Source organism: Hippopotamus amphibius, chromosome 9 (genome assembly GCF_030028045.1).
Source record: "Hippopotamus amphibius kiboko isolate mHipAmp2 chromosome 9, mHipAmp2.hap2, whole genome shotgun sequence".
In the NCBI taxonomy this organism is placed as follows: domain Eukaryota; kingdom Metazoa; phylum Chordata; class Mammalia; order Artiodactyla; family Hippopotamidae; genus Hippopotamus; species Hippopotamus amphibius.
In genome coordinates, this window is record NC_080194.1 from 140441252 (window position 1) to 140457814 (window position 16563).

A 16563-nucleotide genomic window follows, 5' to 3' on the forward strand; every position below is an offset into this window, starting at 1 on the left:
TGCGCTGCCCTGGTCCGGGGTCCCCCGAGGCCACACCGGGGCCGGGCTTGGAGGAGGTGCCACGCTGGGTCTGGACCTCTCCAGCGCCAGTGCTGCTGGGCAGGGTTTAGGGGTCGGGGGCTGCCGGTGATGAGCTGGTGGGGTCTCTGGCTGTGGACCATCTAGGAAGCTTCCGGCATGTGGCGCTCCCTGGCTGCATCAGCAAGGCCAGAGGAGCGGGAGGTGTTCTGAGGGAAGACTCTAGCTTGGGGGTTTCTGTCTCAGCAGCAGCCTTTTAGGGCCCCCACTGTGCCACCCAGGGGCAGTTGGACAGCTCCTCCTGCCCCAGGCTGCACCCCCAAAGGCGCTTTAGAATAGGGTGGGGGATTCCCCCCTTCGTCAGGCAAAGGGTGCAGAGCAGGACGTTGGTGAGGGTCTTCCCCACCCTTGCAGCTCCTGCACTCCTTCCAGCCTCCCTGTCTTTGAGGCAGCACCTTGAACCTGGGGCAGGTGCTCAGCTTCTCCGACCCTGCAGGGCATGTGTTCTCTGACTCTAACCCCCCTTGGATTGTGGGGTCCAGGCTGAAAGAGCCTCTTTTGGCAAGGCCACCACTTGAGACAGTGAACTTGTACCTGCAGATTCTTGTAGAATCTTCACTGACAAGTGTTGACTTAAAAAAAATGGACAACGTGAGAGTTGCGTTCATTTGGGGCAAAATGAGGACTGCAGCCTGGGAGACAGGATCCCAGATAGCTCTGAGAAACTGTTCCAAGAGACAGGGAGAAGATTAGTGTATATGTATTCTTGGTAAAGGAGGAGTACATGTGATCAAATACGTTTTTTTGTAGGGGGTTTCTGCTCGTCACGAGGAGCAGACAGGTTCACCATGTAGGGATTTAATGCTTTTCTAGATATGAGAGGATGCAAGGGTTGGGCTCATAAAATCAGCTCCTGAAAACATCTAACTATCTAAAGACCTGTTCTGCCCATCCTCCACAGCACAGAGTGCCTCATTCCTGGTCTCCACCCTGAATTCCCTTCAGGGGATGTGGAAGGTCAGCAGCTATAACAGCACAAAGTGATTTAATTCTTGTACAGGCAGATGGCAAGTTCCAATTTATAGTTGACACAAGCCACACTCAGACATTCCAGCTCTGATCCTGGCAGGCACTTTATCCAGGAATGTATCAGTGATGGTTTCTGAGCTTAGGACAGGCACGTCCTCACTCTCCTTCCCCCGCAGTGATTGGGCAGTTCCTTATCTTAGCATCTGCCATTTGCATGTTCTAATGTCAGTGTTACTGGGGGCACTTACTGCTGCAGAGATCAGAGCACAGAACCAAACCCATTTATTAGAAAAGTCCAGGGTGTACAGCTTCAGGTACAGCTGGATCCAGGGGCCTGAAGGCTGTCTTCAGATCCACTCTTGGGCCTGTGTTCCAGGCTTCAGTTTCTCCTTCCTTCCTCTGTGCTGGTCTCCTTCTCTGGCAGCCCCTCTCTTCTCGGCAAAAGGTAGTCTGGTAGTTTTCAGCTGACCTTCCAGAAGTGACAGCAGGAAATGTCTTTTTTAGGGTTCAAGCTAAAGTTGGTGTAGTGTCTTTGGCTTAGGTCCCGAACCAATCACAATGGCTGGGGGAGGATGGGATGTTTGGATTGGCCAGACCAAGTCCTGTGCGGGCCACAGAGGTGGAATCAGCCGCACTGGGAATTCCATGGACCAAGGCGGGCGGATCTGCGAGTCTGTGAGGAGAGGAGTCTGTGAGAAGCATACCTGCTGTAAGAGATGCATTGGTTTAGCAATCTTAGCCATCCATCTCACCTTGAAATCAGTTTGTACGTGCCTTAAGCTGAAAATAATTTTACAGAGCAGTTTACAGAACACATAAGAAATTACTGACATGGACATTAAAAGGTCTCCTGGGATCCCTGGCTGTCCAGTGGTTAGGGCTCTGCACTGCAGGGGGCACAGGTTCAATCCCTGCTCGGGAAACTACGATCCCACATGCCGGAATGTGGGCAAACAAAAAGAAGTCTCACCAGAGATCCAGGGAATTAAAAGTAGAAAAGGGACAGCCAGATAAGGGAGGAAATGAGCCCGGAAAAAAGGAAAAGGAAGAAACAGGCTCTGGCGCCGCCTAGTGGCCGTCCCGGGCAAGGACAGGCGCGCTTGGCCGCTGAGCCACAGCTGCCTCGTGGGGGGCTCTGGGCTGATGGCCGGTCTCGCCCCTCCTCGGAGCCTGCCCAGGCCGGGGCACTGAGGCGGCTCCAGGAAGTGTTTTTTGAGCGTAAATAAAAAAAAAAAAGAAATCTGGCCGCACTGGGGGCCCGGCAGCCGTGGGCCCTGGGCCGGACCCTGCTGGCCGGGCTCTGGTCCCGGTTGGTGGCTTCCCTGGGGTCACGGGGTTTGCCGCGGCCCATGCCCCGCTGCCTCACCCCCGCTAGGGCTGCTCGGCGTGCTGTAGGTCGGGGCTGCGCCGCGAGTGGGCCGCTCCGTGCCCCGGGGTGCGGCGTGGGTCTGTCTCCAGGCGCCCCGATGTGCGAGGCGGCACATGCGGCCCTCCCGGGACCTCCCTGTCCCCGTCTGGACATCGGGGGCCCGCAGGGGCCGGTGGCACTTCCAGGGCGGGCGGCGGCGGTGGCGTCTGCGGCGCTCCAGCGTGCGGGCGTCCCTGGGCCCCGCCGGCCTCGCTGGCCAGCACGGTCAGCGCTGCGGAGCTGCGCGTCGCGCTCAGCTGCAGAGCCCTCCCTGCCCTTGAGGGTCCTCTTGGAGACCCAGTCCGCCAAGGGGATGAGCGGGGGCTCCCCGAGCAGAGCGGGCAGGGCGCTTCCTCCCCTCCCGCCCTCCTTGTGGAACCCCGGGGTTTGGGGGGGGTAGGTGGGTGCACACGCCCTGACCCGCCTCGCCTGCCCGCAGCGCCGCGGCATGAAGGGCAAGGCCCGCAAGCTCTTCTACAAGGCCATCGTGCGCGGGAAGGAGATGATCCGCATCGGGGACTGCGCCGTCTTCCTGTCGGCCGGCCGCCCCAACCTGCCCTACATCGGCCGCATCCAGAGCATGTGGGAGTCGTGGGGCAGCAACATGGTGGTCCGCGTCAAGTGGTTCTACCACCCCGAGGAGACCAGCCCGGGCAAGCGCCTCCACGAGGGCCAGGTGAGCTGGGGCCCCGCCGGTGCTGGGGGCGGCGATGGCCGGGTCTGCGTCAGGGTCCAGGGTCAGGGAAGGCGGGGCTGGGGCTCACGGCGGCCCCTTGTCTGCGCACACAGCACTGGGACCAGAAGTCTGGCCGCAGCCTCCCCGCAGCCCTGCGGGCCTCCAGCCAGAGGAAGGACTTCATGGAGGTAGGAGGACGCGGGGCGGGCCAGGCTCCCTCGCCTCTGGTCCCCTCTCTCTGCCCCTGAACGGCTGTTTCTTGGCCTGTCCCTCCCAGCCTCTGCCTGCCTGTCACCCTGGGCCTCTCACTCCTCGGGTCTCTCGGTCTCTGTCCACACGCGTCCGCAGCCCCTCTCTGCCCTTCGGGCTCTCCCCGTGGTCCTCCCAGCCCTCCCCCTGATGCCGCCCGTGTGCCCGCAGCGTGCCCTGTACCAGTCCTCCCACGTGGACGAGAACGATGTGCAGACGGTGTCTCACAAGTGCCTGGTGGTGGGCCTGGAGCAGTATGAGCAGATGCTCAAGACCAAGAAGTACCAGGACAGCGAGGGCCTGTACTACCTGGCGGGCACCTACGAGCCCACCACGGGCATGATATTCTCCACCGACGGCGTGCCTGTGCTCTGCTGAGCGCCCGGCCGGCGGGGCGCGCCCTCACTGCCACGGCTCGGCGGCCACGTGCTTGGTTGTGTGCATGCAGGTGTGCCCGCGGACACCCCGTGCGTAAGTGTGTGCGTGTGCGTGCCTGGACGCATGCACGGGTGTGCGCACGTGTGCACACGTCCAGATCCCCTTCCTGCACCCTCCGGTGCCCCCACAAGAGGGGCTCCTCTCAGCTATCAGGGTATGGTTCTGCCGGCCCCCCGGGGCCCCCTCGGCACCTTGTAAGCACTTGGCCAGGCCAGGCCCCCAGGACCCTGGTGCCCTCAGGCCGATGCCAGCTGGGGATTCAGTGGGAGGGGGTTTCTGAGCAGCCACACGGATGCTTGCTCAGGGGTTCCCGTTGCGGGTGGGTCCTCCCAGTGCCTGGTCCCCTCAGCACGGAGCCCGTCCCAAGCCTCCCACCACAGGATAGGGGCAGCCCCACGTCGCCCGGCCTGGTTGGCGTCCCCCAGCCTCACCGACCAGGCCGGGCCTGCTCTGGGTGCCTGCCTGGGGCCTGGCCTCTGTCCTCTCAGGATGGCCTGGACTTGGGGAACAGAGCCAGGTGGGGGTGGGGCCCAGGAGCGCTGGCCAGGCGCCAGGGGACGGGGCTGCGCACCCTGAGGCCCTGGGGAGGGCCCACCCCGCCGGTCCAGATCCTCACACTACAGACAACCCCCATGGTGCTGAAATCCTTGTCCCGGCCACGCCCGGAGGGAGGCGGCAGTTCTTAACCTGTACAGTTTTATTGTACCGAGAGACTCTCCCCTGTATCATACGCCTTTAAATGGAGTCAACTTTTTAATTATATATATAAAGATAAATATATATAAATATATATAAATATAAACTTTTTAAAACTGTGAAAAAAATAGCTATGAAATTATAAAAAAAAAAAAGCGAACACATTCTGACGTGCAGAATATTATTTTTTATTTCCTGTTAGATTGTGAGTGTCTAGCACCCAGCTTCACGGGACCCCCCCCCCCCACCTTGTCCCAAGCACACCCCGCCCGCCCACCCACCCCCCTGCCCAGGTGTACTGTACTTGCCCCCAGGATGGAGAAGGACTGAGGGAGAGCAGAGGCTGGGGGAGGGGGCGAGGGAGCCGCAAGCTCGGCGGCCCTGCTCAGCCCACGAAAGCACTTACCAGCCCCCGCGCCTTCCAGGGGACGGAGGCCTCGTCCAGACAATCTTAAGGGAAGGAAAAGCCAGACTTCGGTTTTGTTTTTTGGGGGAATTATTGTTTTCCTTTTTTTTAAAGTTTCTTTTGGAATTTTGTTTGTTGGCGAATTCTGTGTGATCTTTTTCATAAAAAAAAGAAAAAGCTATAATTGGAAGAATACAGTTGTCTGGAGTGGTTCATTTCAGGGGCTGGTGGGCTTGGCGTCAGGATGCAGCTCCTGGAGGCGGGGGGGGGGGGGGGGCGGACGTTTCCGGGGGGAGTACAGCAGCCCCTGGCCACGTGTGACTGTTTATGAGCCAATTCAAATGAAAAGAAATGGAAAGTTTCTTGGTTGCACCGACGCTGTCTTTGGTGGTCAACAGTCAGACGTGGTTAGTGGCTACTGTATTGGCGGAGGCTGGCCCGTGTCCACCAGGGCAGAAAGTTCTCTGTTCTGGCCAGACTGGAGCTGGAGCTTGGCCAAGGGGGCAGAGCAGAAAGGCCCTGCGCTCACCTCCTCTCACGAGCACTCCCAAATCACAGCCCTACACAACGATCGTCTAGGAAAAAGAGCGGAACCTACAGACAAGGTCTTCTGCACCTGAAGACACAGAGAAGGGAGCGCACGGGTATAGCAGGTGGGGCAGACCTGCAGTACAGTCACGCCCATGTCCCCAGGGGGGCGACCCACATACTGGAGAAGAATCGCATCGTAGAGGTTCTCCCACAGCAGTGAGTTCTGAGCCCCACATCAGCGCCCCTGCTCGGGGGTCCTACACCGGGAAGACGTGCCCCCCCCCCCCCCCGCCAGAGCTTTTGGCTTTGAAGGCCAGTGGGGTTACTTTCAGGATTTCCACAGGACTAGGGGAAAGACAGACCACTCTCACAGGGTGCACAAAATTTCACGTGCTCCAGGACCCTGGTCTCGGAGAGGCTCCCGGAGAGTCAGGCAGCTGCCCTGGGGACACAGACGCTGCCCGTGGCCGTTCTTGGGCACGTCTACTGCGTGGATGCTGCTGCTGGCAGTTGTGGAATTCTCCCCAGCTCCTCAGCGCCAAGACCTGGCCCCATCTAACAGCCTGTAGGCACCAGTGCGGGGACACCTCCAGCCATACAACTAATTGCATGGGGACACAGCCCCCCCATCAACAGGCTGCCTCAAGACCTCCTGAGGCCACAGCCGCCTCTACACATGACCCTGCCCACCAGAGGGCCCAGGACCCAGCTCCTCCCCTCAGTGAGCAGGCAGCAGCCCCAGGCCCTGGCCCTGCCCTCCAAGAGGCCTGCTGCAGCCTCTGGACCATCCTCCCCAGCCAGGGGGCACACACCAGCTGTAAGAAAACCATAATCCCACAGCCTGCCCACAGCAGGCCAGACCCTGCCTTGGGATAAGCTGGGTCCAGGTCCTGGCCACCAGCAGCAGGCCAACACAAGCTTCAGGACCCCCTAGCCCCAACTGTTAGGAATCCCCCTACCCCACCCCTCGCCTCAGTGACCTGACACCAGCTCTGGGATCTCCTGCAACCAAACTTAGGACCCAGCTCTGCCTGTCAGTAGTCAGGCACTAACTCCAGGACCTGACTTCTCCCACCAGTGGGCAAGCAACAACCCTGGAGTCTTATGGCCTCTGACTCAACCACCAGGGAGTGAGGCGGCACGAGCCCCGGAGCCCGCTGGGGCTCTGCAGTCAGCCACCTCTGCAGTCATCTGGCCCTACCAAGCAGCAGCCAGCAGCCACCACACAGCACAGTCTGGCAACCAACTGGACAAGGGCCAACCAGCCTGCCAGACTGCCCATGCAGTCAGCCCACCACAACACAAATACCCATGGGGCCCTCACGGGGGACCTCCCGGAGCATACAGCTTGGGTGAGGAAGGGAGTGCGCTGCTGGGGTGCATAGGACGTCTCCTACAGAGGCCACTTCTCCAAGGTTGGGAAACGTAACTCGCCTGCCAGACATGCAGAAACACAAACAGCAACTTAGGCAAAATGAGGCGACAGGCACGTGCTCCAGATGAAGGAACAAGATAAAAGCCCAGAAGAACAACTAAGTGAGGGGAGACAGGCAGCCAGCCTACCGGAGAAGGAGTTCAGGGTCATGACTGTAAAGATGATCCAAGAACTTGGAGGCAGAACGGACGCACAGAGCGAGAAGTGAGAAGTTCTTAACAGAGTTAGAAAATACAAAGAACCACCACAGATGAAGAATAACTGAAATGAGAAATACGCTAGAAGGAATCAACAGTAGACTAAACGGTACAGAGGAACAGATCAGTGAGCTGGAAATCACTGATGCTGAACAGAAAAAAGGACGGAAAAAAATGAGGACAGTTGAAGAGACCCCTGGGACAACATCAGGCGTGTAATATTCACATTATAGGGGTCCCAGGAGGAGAAGACAGAGAAAGGGGTTGAGAACATATCTGAACACATAATAGCTGAAACCTTCCCTAACCTGGAAAAGAAAACAGTCATCCAAGTCCAGGAAGCACAGAGTCCAACACAGGATTAACCCAAAGGGGAATACACCAAGTCACACTGTAATTAAAATGGCAAAAATTAACCATAAAGAGAATATTAAAAGCAGCAAGGGAAAAACAACATACAAGGGGACTCCCATAAGGCTATCAGCTGACTTTTCAGCCAAAACCCCACAGGCCAGAAGGGAGTGGCATGATATATTTACAGTGATGAGTGAGAAAAACCTACAACCAAGAGTACTCTACAAGGCTCTCGTTCAGACTGGATGGAGAAACTAAAACCTTGACAGACAAGCAAAAGCTAAAAGAGTTCAGCACCACCAAACGAGCTTTATGACAAATGTTAAAGAATTTTCTCTAAATGAAAAAGAAAAGGCCACAACTAGAAACATGAAAGTTATGAAAGGAAAAAGCTCATTAGTAAAGGCAAACATACAGTAAAGGCAGGAAATCATTCATGCACAAAGCTAGTAGGAAAGGTTAAAAGATAACAGCAGTAAAATCATATCCATGATAAGCAGTTAAGGGATACACAAAATAATGAGATGTAAAATATGACATCAAAAACAGTAATCGTGAGCGGAGGAGACTACAAATGCAGGGTATTTAAAATGCATTTTGGACTTCCCTGGTGGCAAGGATCCGCTGCCAACACAGGGGACATGGGTTCAATCCCTGGTCCAGGAAGACCCCACATGCCGTGAAGCAACTGAGCCCATGTGCCACAACTACTGAGCCTGTGCTCTAGAGCCCATGAGTGGACAACTACTGAAGCCACGTGCCGCAACTATGGAAGCCTGTGCACCTAGAGCCTGTGCTCTGCAACAAAAGAAGCCACTGCAATAAGCCCGCACACTGCAAAGAAGAGTAACCCCTCCTCACCACAACTAGAGAAAGACTGCGCGCAGCAACAAAGACCCAACACAGCCAACAAATAAATAAACTTAAAAAAAATTAAAATGCATTTGAAATTAAGAGGTTGGCAGCTTAAAACAATTATGTGTATGTGTGTGTGTGTGTATATATATGTATATATAGACTGTATATATGTATATGTAGACCACTATTTAAAAACCTCATGGTAACCACAAACCAAAAATCTCAAGAGGCATAACCCTCCCAGACTTCAGAAAATACTAGAAAGCTACAGTAATCAAAACAGTGTGGTACTGACACAAAAACAGACATATGGATCAATGGAACAGAATAGAGAGCCCCAAAATAAACCCACACACCTATGGTCAATTAATCTTTGAGAAAGGAGGCAAGAATATACAACAGGAAAAAGACAGTCTCTTTAGCAAATGGTTCTGGGAAAGTTAGCCGCATATAAATCAATGAAGTTAGAACACACATCCTCTCATCATACACAAAAATAAACCCCAAATATAAACAAGTCTTAAACATAACACATGACACCATAAAACTCCTAGAAGAGATCATAGGCAAGACATTCTGACATAAATCATACCAATGTTTTCTTAGGACCATCTTCCAAGGCAATAGAAATCAAACCAAAAATAAATGGGACTTAATCAAACTTACAAGCTTTTGCACAGCAAAGGAAATCATTAAAAAAATGACAACTTACAAAATGGGAGTAAATATTTGCAAACTATGTGACTAACAAGGGCTTAATCTCCAAAATATACAAATGGCTCATACAACTCAACAACAAAAACAACCCAATCGAAAAATGGGCAGGAGACCTAAATAAACATTTCTCCAAAAAAGACGTTCAGATGACCAGTGGGCACGTGAAAAGATGCTCTAGGGACTTCCCTGGTGGTCTAGTGGTAAAGAATCTGCCTTCCAATGCAGGAGATGTGGGTCTGATCCCCAGTTGAGCAACTAAGATCCCGCATGCTGTAGGGCAACTAAGGCCATGCATTACAATTACTGAGCCTGTGTGCCTCAACCAGAGAGCCTGCGTGCCACAAACCACAGAGCTCATGTGCTCTAGAGCCCACATGCCACAACTAGAGAGAAGCCTGTGTGCTGCAATGAAGAGCCTGCATTCCACAACGAAGATTCCCACATGCTGCAACTAAGGCCCAACATAGCCAAAAATAAATATTTAAAATTTTTTTCAAGAAAAAAAAAAAAGAAAAGATGCTCTATATTGCTAATTATTAGAAAAATGCAAATCAAAACTACAATGAGGTACCACCTCACACTGGTCAGAATGGCCACCATTAAAATGTCTACAAATAACAAATGCTGGAGAGGGTATGGAGGAAAGAGAACCCTTCTTACCCTGTTGGTGGGAATGTAAGTTGATGCAGCCACTGTGGAAAACAGTATGGAGGTTCCTCAGAAAACTAAAAGTAGAATTACCATATGATCCAGCAATTCCACTCCTGGGCATATATCCAGACAAAATTCTAATTCAAAAAGATACATGCACCCCTGTGTTCATAGCAGCACTATTTACAATAGCCAAGACATGGAAACAACCTAAATGTCCATCAACAGATAAATGGATGAAGATGGAATACTACTCAGCCATGAAAAAGAATGAAATAATGCCATTTGCAGCAACATGGATGCAACTAGAGGTTATCATACTAAGTGAAGTCAGACAGAGACAAATACCATATAATACCACTTATATATGGAATCTAAAATATGACACAAATGATCCTAGCTATAAAACAGAAACAGAAACAGAATCAGACATAGAGAACAGAACTTGCCAAGGGGGAGGGGGCTGGGGAAGGGATGGAGTGGGAGGCTGGGGTTAGCAGATGTAAGGTTTTATATATAGAATGGATGAACAATGAGGTCCTACTGTACAGCAGAGAGAACTATATTCAATATCCTATGATAAATTATAATGGAAAAGAAAATATGAAAAAAGAATATATACATTTATAACTGAATCACTTTGATGTATAGCAGAAATTAACAACATTGCAAATCAACTATACTTCAATAAAAAATATTAAAACTGAAAAACCCCCAAAAATCTATAATAGATACTCACAAAGAAAAAGGAATATAAACATAACTCTTAAAACAGTCATCAAATCAAAAGGACAAAGGAACAAAAGAAGAAAGGAAAAAAAGACAACCTGCAAACAATTAGCAAAATGGCAACAAGAACATACACATCAATAATTACCTTAAATGTAAATGGACTAAATGCTCCAATCAAAAGACACAGAGTGGCTGAATGGATACAAAAGCAAAGACTTGTATATATGTTGTCTACAAGAGACTCATTTCAGATTTAGAGACACATAACAGACTGAAAGTGAGGGGATGGAAAAAGATATTCCATGCAAATGGAAATCAAAGGAAAGCTGGAGTAGCAATACTTGTTTCAGACAAAATAGACTTTAGGATTCATCCCCACCCCCACTCCCCATCCCACACAGCTTGTGGGATCTTAGTTCTCTGACCAGGGATCAAACCCTGGACCCCTGCAGTCGAAGCTCAGAATTTTAACCACTGGACCACCAGGGAATTCCCCAAAGTAAACTTTAAATAAAGATTGTTACAAAAGACAAAAAAGGACACTACATAATGATCAAGGGATCAATCCAAGCAGAAAATATAACAATTGTAAATATGTATGCAACCAACACAGGAGTACCTAAAATATGGAAGGAAATTATTAACCAACAAAAAGGGAGAAATTAACAGTAGCATAATAATAGTAGGGGACTTTAACACCCCACTTACATCAATGGACAGATCACCCATTGATAGAAAATCAATAAGGAAACATTGGCCTTAAATGACACATTAGACGAGATGGACTTAATTGATATACACAGAACATTCCATCTGAAAGCAGCAGAACACACTCCTTCTCAAGTGCACATGGAACATTCTCCAGGGCAGAGCACATGCTGGGCCACAAAACAAGCTTCGGTAAATTTAAGAAAATTGAAATCATATCAGGCATCTTTGCTGACCACAATGCTATGAGACTAGAAATCAACTATAAGGAAAAAACTGCAAAAAACACAAACATGGAGGCTAAACAATATGTTACTGAACAACCAATGGACCACTGAAGAAGTCAAAGAGGGAATTAAAAAATACCTAAAGGCAAGTGGAAATGAAAAACATGATGATCCAAAACCTATGGGACACGGCAAAAGCAGTTCTAAGTGGGACGTTGATAGTGATAGAAGCTTCCCTCTGGAAACAAGAAAAATCTGAAACAATCTAAACTTACACCTAAAGGAACTACAGAAAGAACAAACAAAAGCCAAAGTTAGTAAAAGGCAAGACAGCATAAAGATCGGAACAGAAATACATGAAAGAGAGACTAAAAAATAAAAATAAAAATAGAAAAGACCAATGAAACTAAAAGCTGGTTCTTAGAAAAGATAAATTTGACAATCCTTCAGCCAGACTCACCAAGAAAAAAAATGGAGAGGGCCCAGATCAATAAAATCAGAAATGAAAAAGAAGCTACAGCTGACACCACAGAAATACAAAGGATCATAAGAGATGACTGCAAGCAACTACATGCCAATAAAATGGACAACCAACAAGAAATGGGCAAATTCTTAGAAATGTACAATCACCCAAGACTGAACCAGGAAGAAATGGAAAATATGAACCAACCAATTACCAGTAATTAAACTGAATCAGTCATTCAGAAACTCCCAACAAACAAAAGTCCAGGACCAGATGGCTTCACTGATGAATACTACCAAACATTTAGAAAAGAGTTAACACCTATCCTCCTCCAACTACTCCAAAAAACTGCAGAGGAAGGAACACTTCCAAGTTCATTCTATGAGGCAAGCATCACTCTGATACCAAAACCAAAGGTATCTCAAAAACCAAAATTACAGGCCAATTCACTGATAAACATAAATGCAAAAACCCTCAAAAAAATACTAGCAAACCAAATCCAACAATACATTAAAAGGATCACACACGATGATCAAATGGGACTTATCCCAGGAATACAAGGATTTTTTTCAATATCTGCAAATCAATCAATGTGATACACCAAATTACAAACTGAAGAATAAAACCCATGTGATCATCACAATACATGCAGAAAAAGCTTTTGACAGAATTCAACATCCACCATGATAAAAAACTCTCCAGAATGTAGGCATAGAGAGAACACACCTCAACATAATAAAGACCATATATGACAAACCCACAGCAAACATCATTCCCAATGGTGAAAAACTGAAAGCCTCCCTCTAAGATCAGGAACAAGACAAGAATGCCCACTCCTGCTACTTCTATTCAACATAGTATTGGAAGTCCTAGCCACACCAATCAGACAAGAAAAGGAAAAAGGAATCCAAATTGGAAAGGAAGAAGTAAAACTGTCACTGTTTGCAGATAACAGGACACTATCCATAGAAAATCCTAAAAAAACACCAGAAAACTATTAGACCTCATCAATGAGTTTGGTAAAACTGGAGAATACAGAATTAATATACAAAAAACGGCTGCATTTCTACACACTAACAATGAATTACAGAGAAATCAAGGAACAATCCTATTTACCACCCCATCAAAAATGAAATACCTAAGAAATAAAAAACCTGTACTCTGAAACTGTAAGACATCAATGAAAGAAACTGAAGACAACACAAACAGATGGAAATATACACCGTCTTCTTGGATGGGAAGAACTGATATTGTTAAAATGCCCACACTACTCAAGGTAATCTACAGATTCAGTGCAATCCCAATCAAAATACCAATGGCATTTCCCACAGAACTAGGATAATTTTTAAATTTGTATGGAAACACAAAATAGCCAAAATGATCTCAAGAAAGAATGGAGCTGGAGGAATCATGCTCCCTGACTTCAGACTGTACAACAAAGCTAAAATAATCAACAGTATGGTAGCGACACAAAAACATACATATACATCAATGAAACAGAATGGAGTGCCCAGAAATAAACTCATGCACTTATTGCCAATTAATCTATAACAAAGTAGACAAGAATATACAGTGGAGAAAGTCTCTTCAACATGTGGTGCTGGGAAAACTGGACAGCTACATGTGAAAGAATGAAATTGGAACATTCTCTAACACCATATACAAAATTAAACTCAAAATGGATTAAAGATCTAAATGTAAGATCAGACACCATAAAACTCCTAGAAAAAGCACAAAACACAAGCAGAACACTGTGACATCAATCGTAGCAATATTTTTTTGGATCTGTTTCCTAAAGCAAAGGAAATAAAAGCAAAAACAAACAAATGGGACCTAATTAAACTTAAAAGCTTTTTGCACAGCAAAGGGAATCAACAACAAAACAAAAAGACATCCTACTGAATGGGAGGAAATATTTGCTAATGATATGACCAATGAGGGATCAATATCCACAATATCAATATATAAACAGTCCACACAACTCAACATAAAAAAAAACCTGATTTAAAAATGGGCAGAGGGCTTCCTAGGTGGCGCAGTGGTTAAGAATTCACCGGCCAATGCAGGGGACATGGGTTCGAGCCCTGTTCCAGGAAGATACCACATGCCGCGGAGCAACTAAGCCTGTGTGCCACAACTATTGAGCCTGTGCTTTACAGCCCATGAGCCACAACTATTGAGCCCATGTGCTGCAACTACTGAAGCCCATGCGCCTAGAGCCCGTGCTCCGCAACAAGAGAAGCCACGGCAATGAGGAGCCCGTGCAGCACAGTGAAGAGTAGCCCCCACTCACCACAACTAAAGAAAGCCCACACACAGCAAGAAAGAGAGACCCAACACAGCCAATAAAAATAAATAAATGAATGAATGAGTTAAAAAAAATAATTTAAAAAAATGGGCAGAAGGGGGGTGGGATGAATTGGGAGATTGGGACTGACATATATACACTAATATGTACAAAATAGATAACTAATGAGAGCCTGCTGTAGCGCACAGGGAACTCCACTTCATTGCACAGTAGACACTAGCACAACACTGTAAGACAACTATACCCCAATAACAAACAAACAAACAAATAAATAAATGAAATGGGCAGAAGACCTGACTAGACACTTTTCCAAAGAGGACATACAAATGGCCAACAGGCATATGAAAAGATGCTCAACATCACCAGTCATCAGGGAAATGCACATCAAACCACAATGAGATACCACCTCACACCTGTCAGAATGGCCATCATCAAAAAGAACACAAATACTAAATATTGGTGAGGATGCAGAGAAAAGGGACCCCTCGTACACTGTTGGAATGTAAACTGGTGCAGCCACTATGGAAGACAGCATGGAAGTTTCTCAAAAAACTAAAAATAGAACTACCATACGACCCAGCAATTCCACTCCTGGGTATATACTTAAAAAAAAAAAACCCAAAACACTAATTCAAAAATATACATGCAGCCCAACGTTCACTGCAGCATTATCTACAATTGCCAAGATATGGAAGCAACCTAAGTGTCCACTAACAGATGAATGGATAAAGAAGGTGTGGAACATCCGTACAACGGAACACTACTCAGCCATAAAAAAGAATGAAATGTTGCCATTTGCAACAACATGGATGGACTGGGAGGGCACTATGCTAAGTAAAACAAGTGACAACTACTGAGCCTGCACTCTAGAGCCCGTGAGCCACAACTACTGAGCCTGTGTGCCGCAACTACTGAGGCTGTGTGTCACAACTACTGAAGCCCGAGTGCCTAGAGCCTGTGCTCCACAACAAGACAAGCCACCACACTGAGAAGCCCGTGACAGCAACGAAGAGTAGCCCCTGCTCGCCACAACCAGAGAAAGCCTGTTTGTAGTGAGGAACACCCAACGCAGCCAATAAATAAATTAATTAATAAAAATTGTGAATCACTACACTATACATCTATAACTTACACAATATTGGACATCAACCACACTTCAAAAAAAAAAAAAAAATCAGGAGAGTGGAGGAGGCTACAACAGGGACTGCTTTTAAGAAAAGCAAGACAGTAACAAAACAAAAACACGTGGAGCTGAGGGCTCCCGGCCGCACCCACACGGGAAGAGCTGACACTGGTGCCGATGGTCTGAGCAGCCCTGAGCCGGTGCGAGATGCTAGGGTGGCACCCCTGCCGGGGTCAGGGAGGCTGGGCCGGGGTCCTGGCGCTGCTACCCCAGCCCCCACCCCAGGGCAGCTCGGGCCTGACCCCACAGGCACCTTCCCAGCGCCCCCACGCACGGGGCGTGCATGGGACACAGAGGGCCGTCCGGCTTTGCTGCTTGAGGGCTGTGTGTGGAGGGAACAGGTGGCGGTGGCGGACACAGCCCCTCAGTGTCTGGCTAGAGAAGGGCTCGGACAGTCTTCCCATTTCAGAGAAACCGAGTCACGAGGGAGTGCGTGCCCCGCCCCCGCAGTACCTGGCATCTCGGGAGCAGCGGCGGGCGGTCTTGGCCCATGTGGCGGCCGGGGGCTGTGCCTGTTGGGAGGTGGGTGGGTCCCCAAGGACACGGGCCTGCCTGGAGCACAGGCTACCCTCAAGCAGCTAGACCCCTCCTCCCCAACCCTCCTCCCAGGAACCCACGTCAAAAAGTGCAGCAGCTGCGCTCCTGGGGAAACTAAGCCACAGGACAGTGGAGGCATTTGTCCACATCACACAAATCAGCAACAGAGCTGGGACTCGCCCCCAGAAGGCTCGGCCTCAGGGCCTGGCTCTGATCCCCGGGGGTGCAGGCAAGCAGCCTCCCCTTTCGCGTCCCCTTCACGCGGGCGGGATGCAGCCACTGCCTCTGACCGTCCTCAGGGCCAAAGGGGCACCAAGGCGCCCTTCAAACTCCAAATGCTTCCTGTCCCCACCCCCACCCGCTCCACACACCTGTCCTGGGCCTCCCAGGTGTGTGGAGGTTAAGACTTGGCGTCCCAGCCAGGACCCCTCCTCCCACCCCAGGGGCTGAGATGGCGGCACAGATGCTCCTTGGAGGCACAGGTGGGGCAGTTGCTCTGCCTTCATCTTTAATGGCCAGTGCGGTACAGTGAGTGGACAGACAGCTGGACGGGACACAGAGGGGTGGGGTGGTCATGGGTGCCACGGGTGTGGAAGGGCACCTGTCCTCCCCTTGGAGAAGCCTGTCTTTGGCAGGATGCTCTGGGAATCCCCCAGCTCAGGGCACCGAGCCAGCCTGGACCTCTGGGGGGGACCCCACTCCATCCTACCTGCCAAGGACTCTGTCATGTCTGCCCCTCCTG

General features: G+C 49.7%; 1 protein-coding gene across 7 annotated transcripts in view; it reads left to right on the top strand.

Moving 5' to 3' along the window:
- TNRC18 (trinucleotide repeat containing 18) overlaps positions 1-5107 on the top strand; it is an 89113-nt gene extending 84006 nt beyond the window's left edge. For all 7 annotated transcript variants that reach the window (XM_057695054.1, XM_057695057.1, XM_057695055.1 and 4 more), the window contains 3 exons: positions 2895-3131; positions 3245-3319; positions 3552-5107. In XM_057695054.1, coding sequence (XP_057551037.1) covers positions 2895-3131; positions 3245-3319; positions 3552-3758 — 519 coding nt within the window. In that variant the 3' untranslated portion in view covers positions 3759-5107. The remainder of the gene's footprint in view (positions 1-2894; positions 3132-3244; positions 3320-3551) is intronic.
- The last annotated feature ends 11456 nt before the right edge of the window (positions 5108-16563 follow it).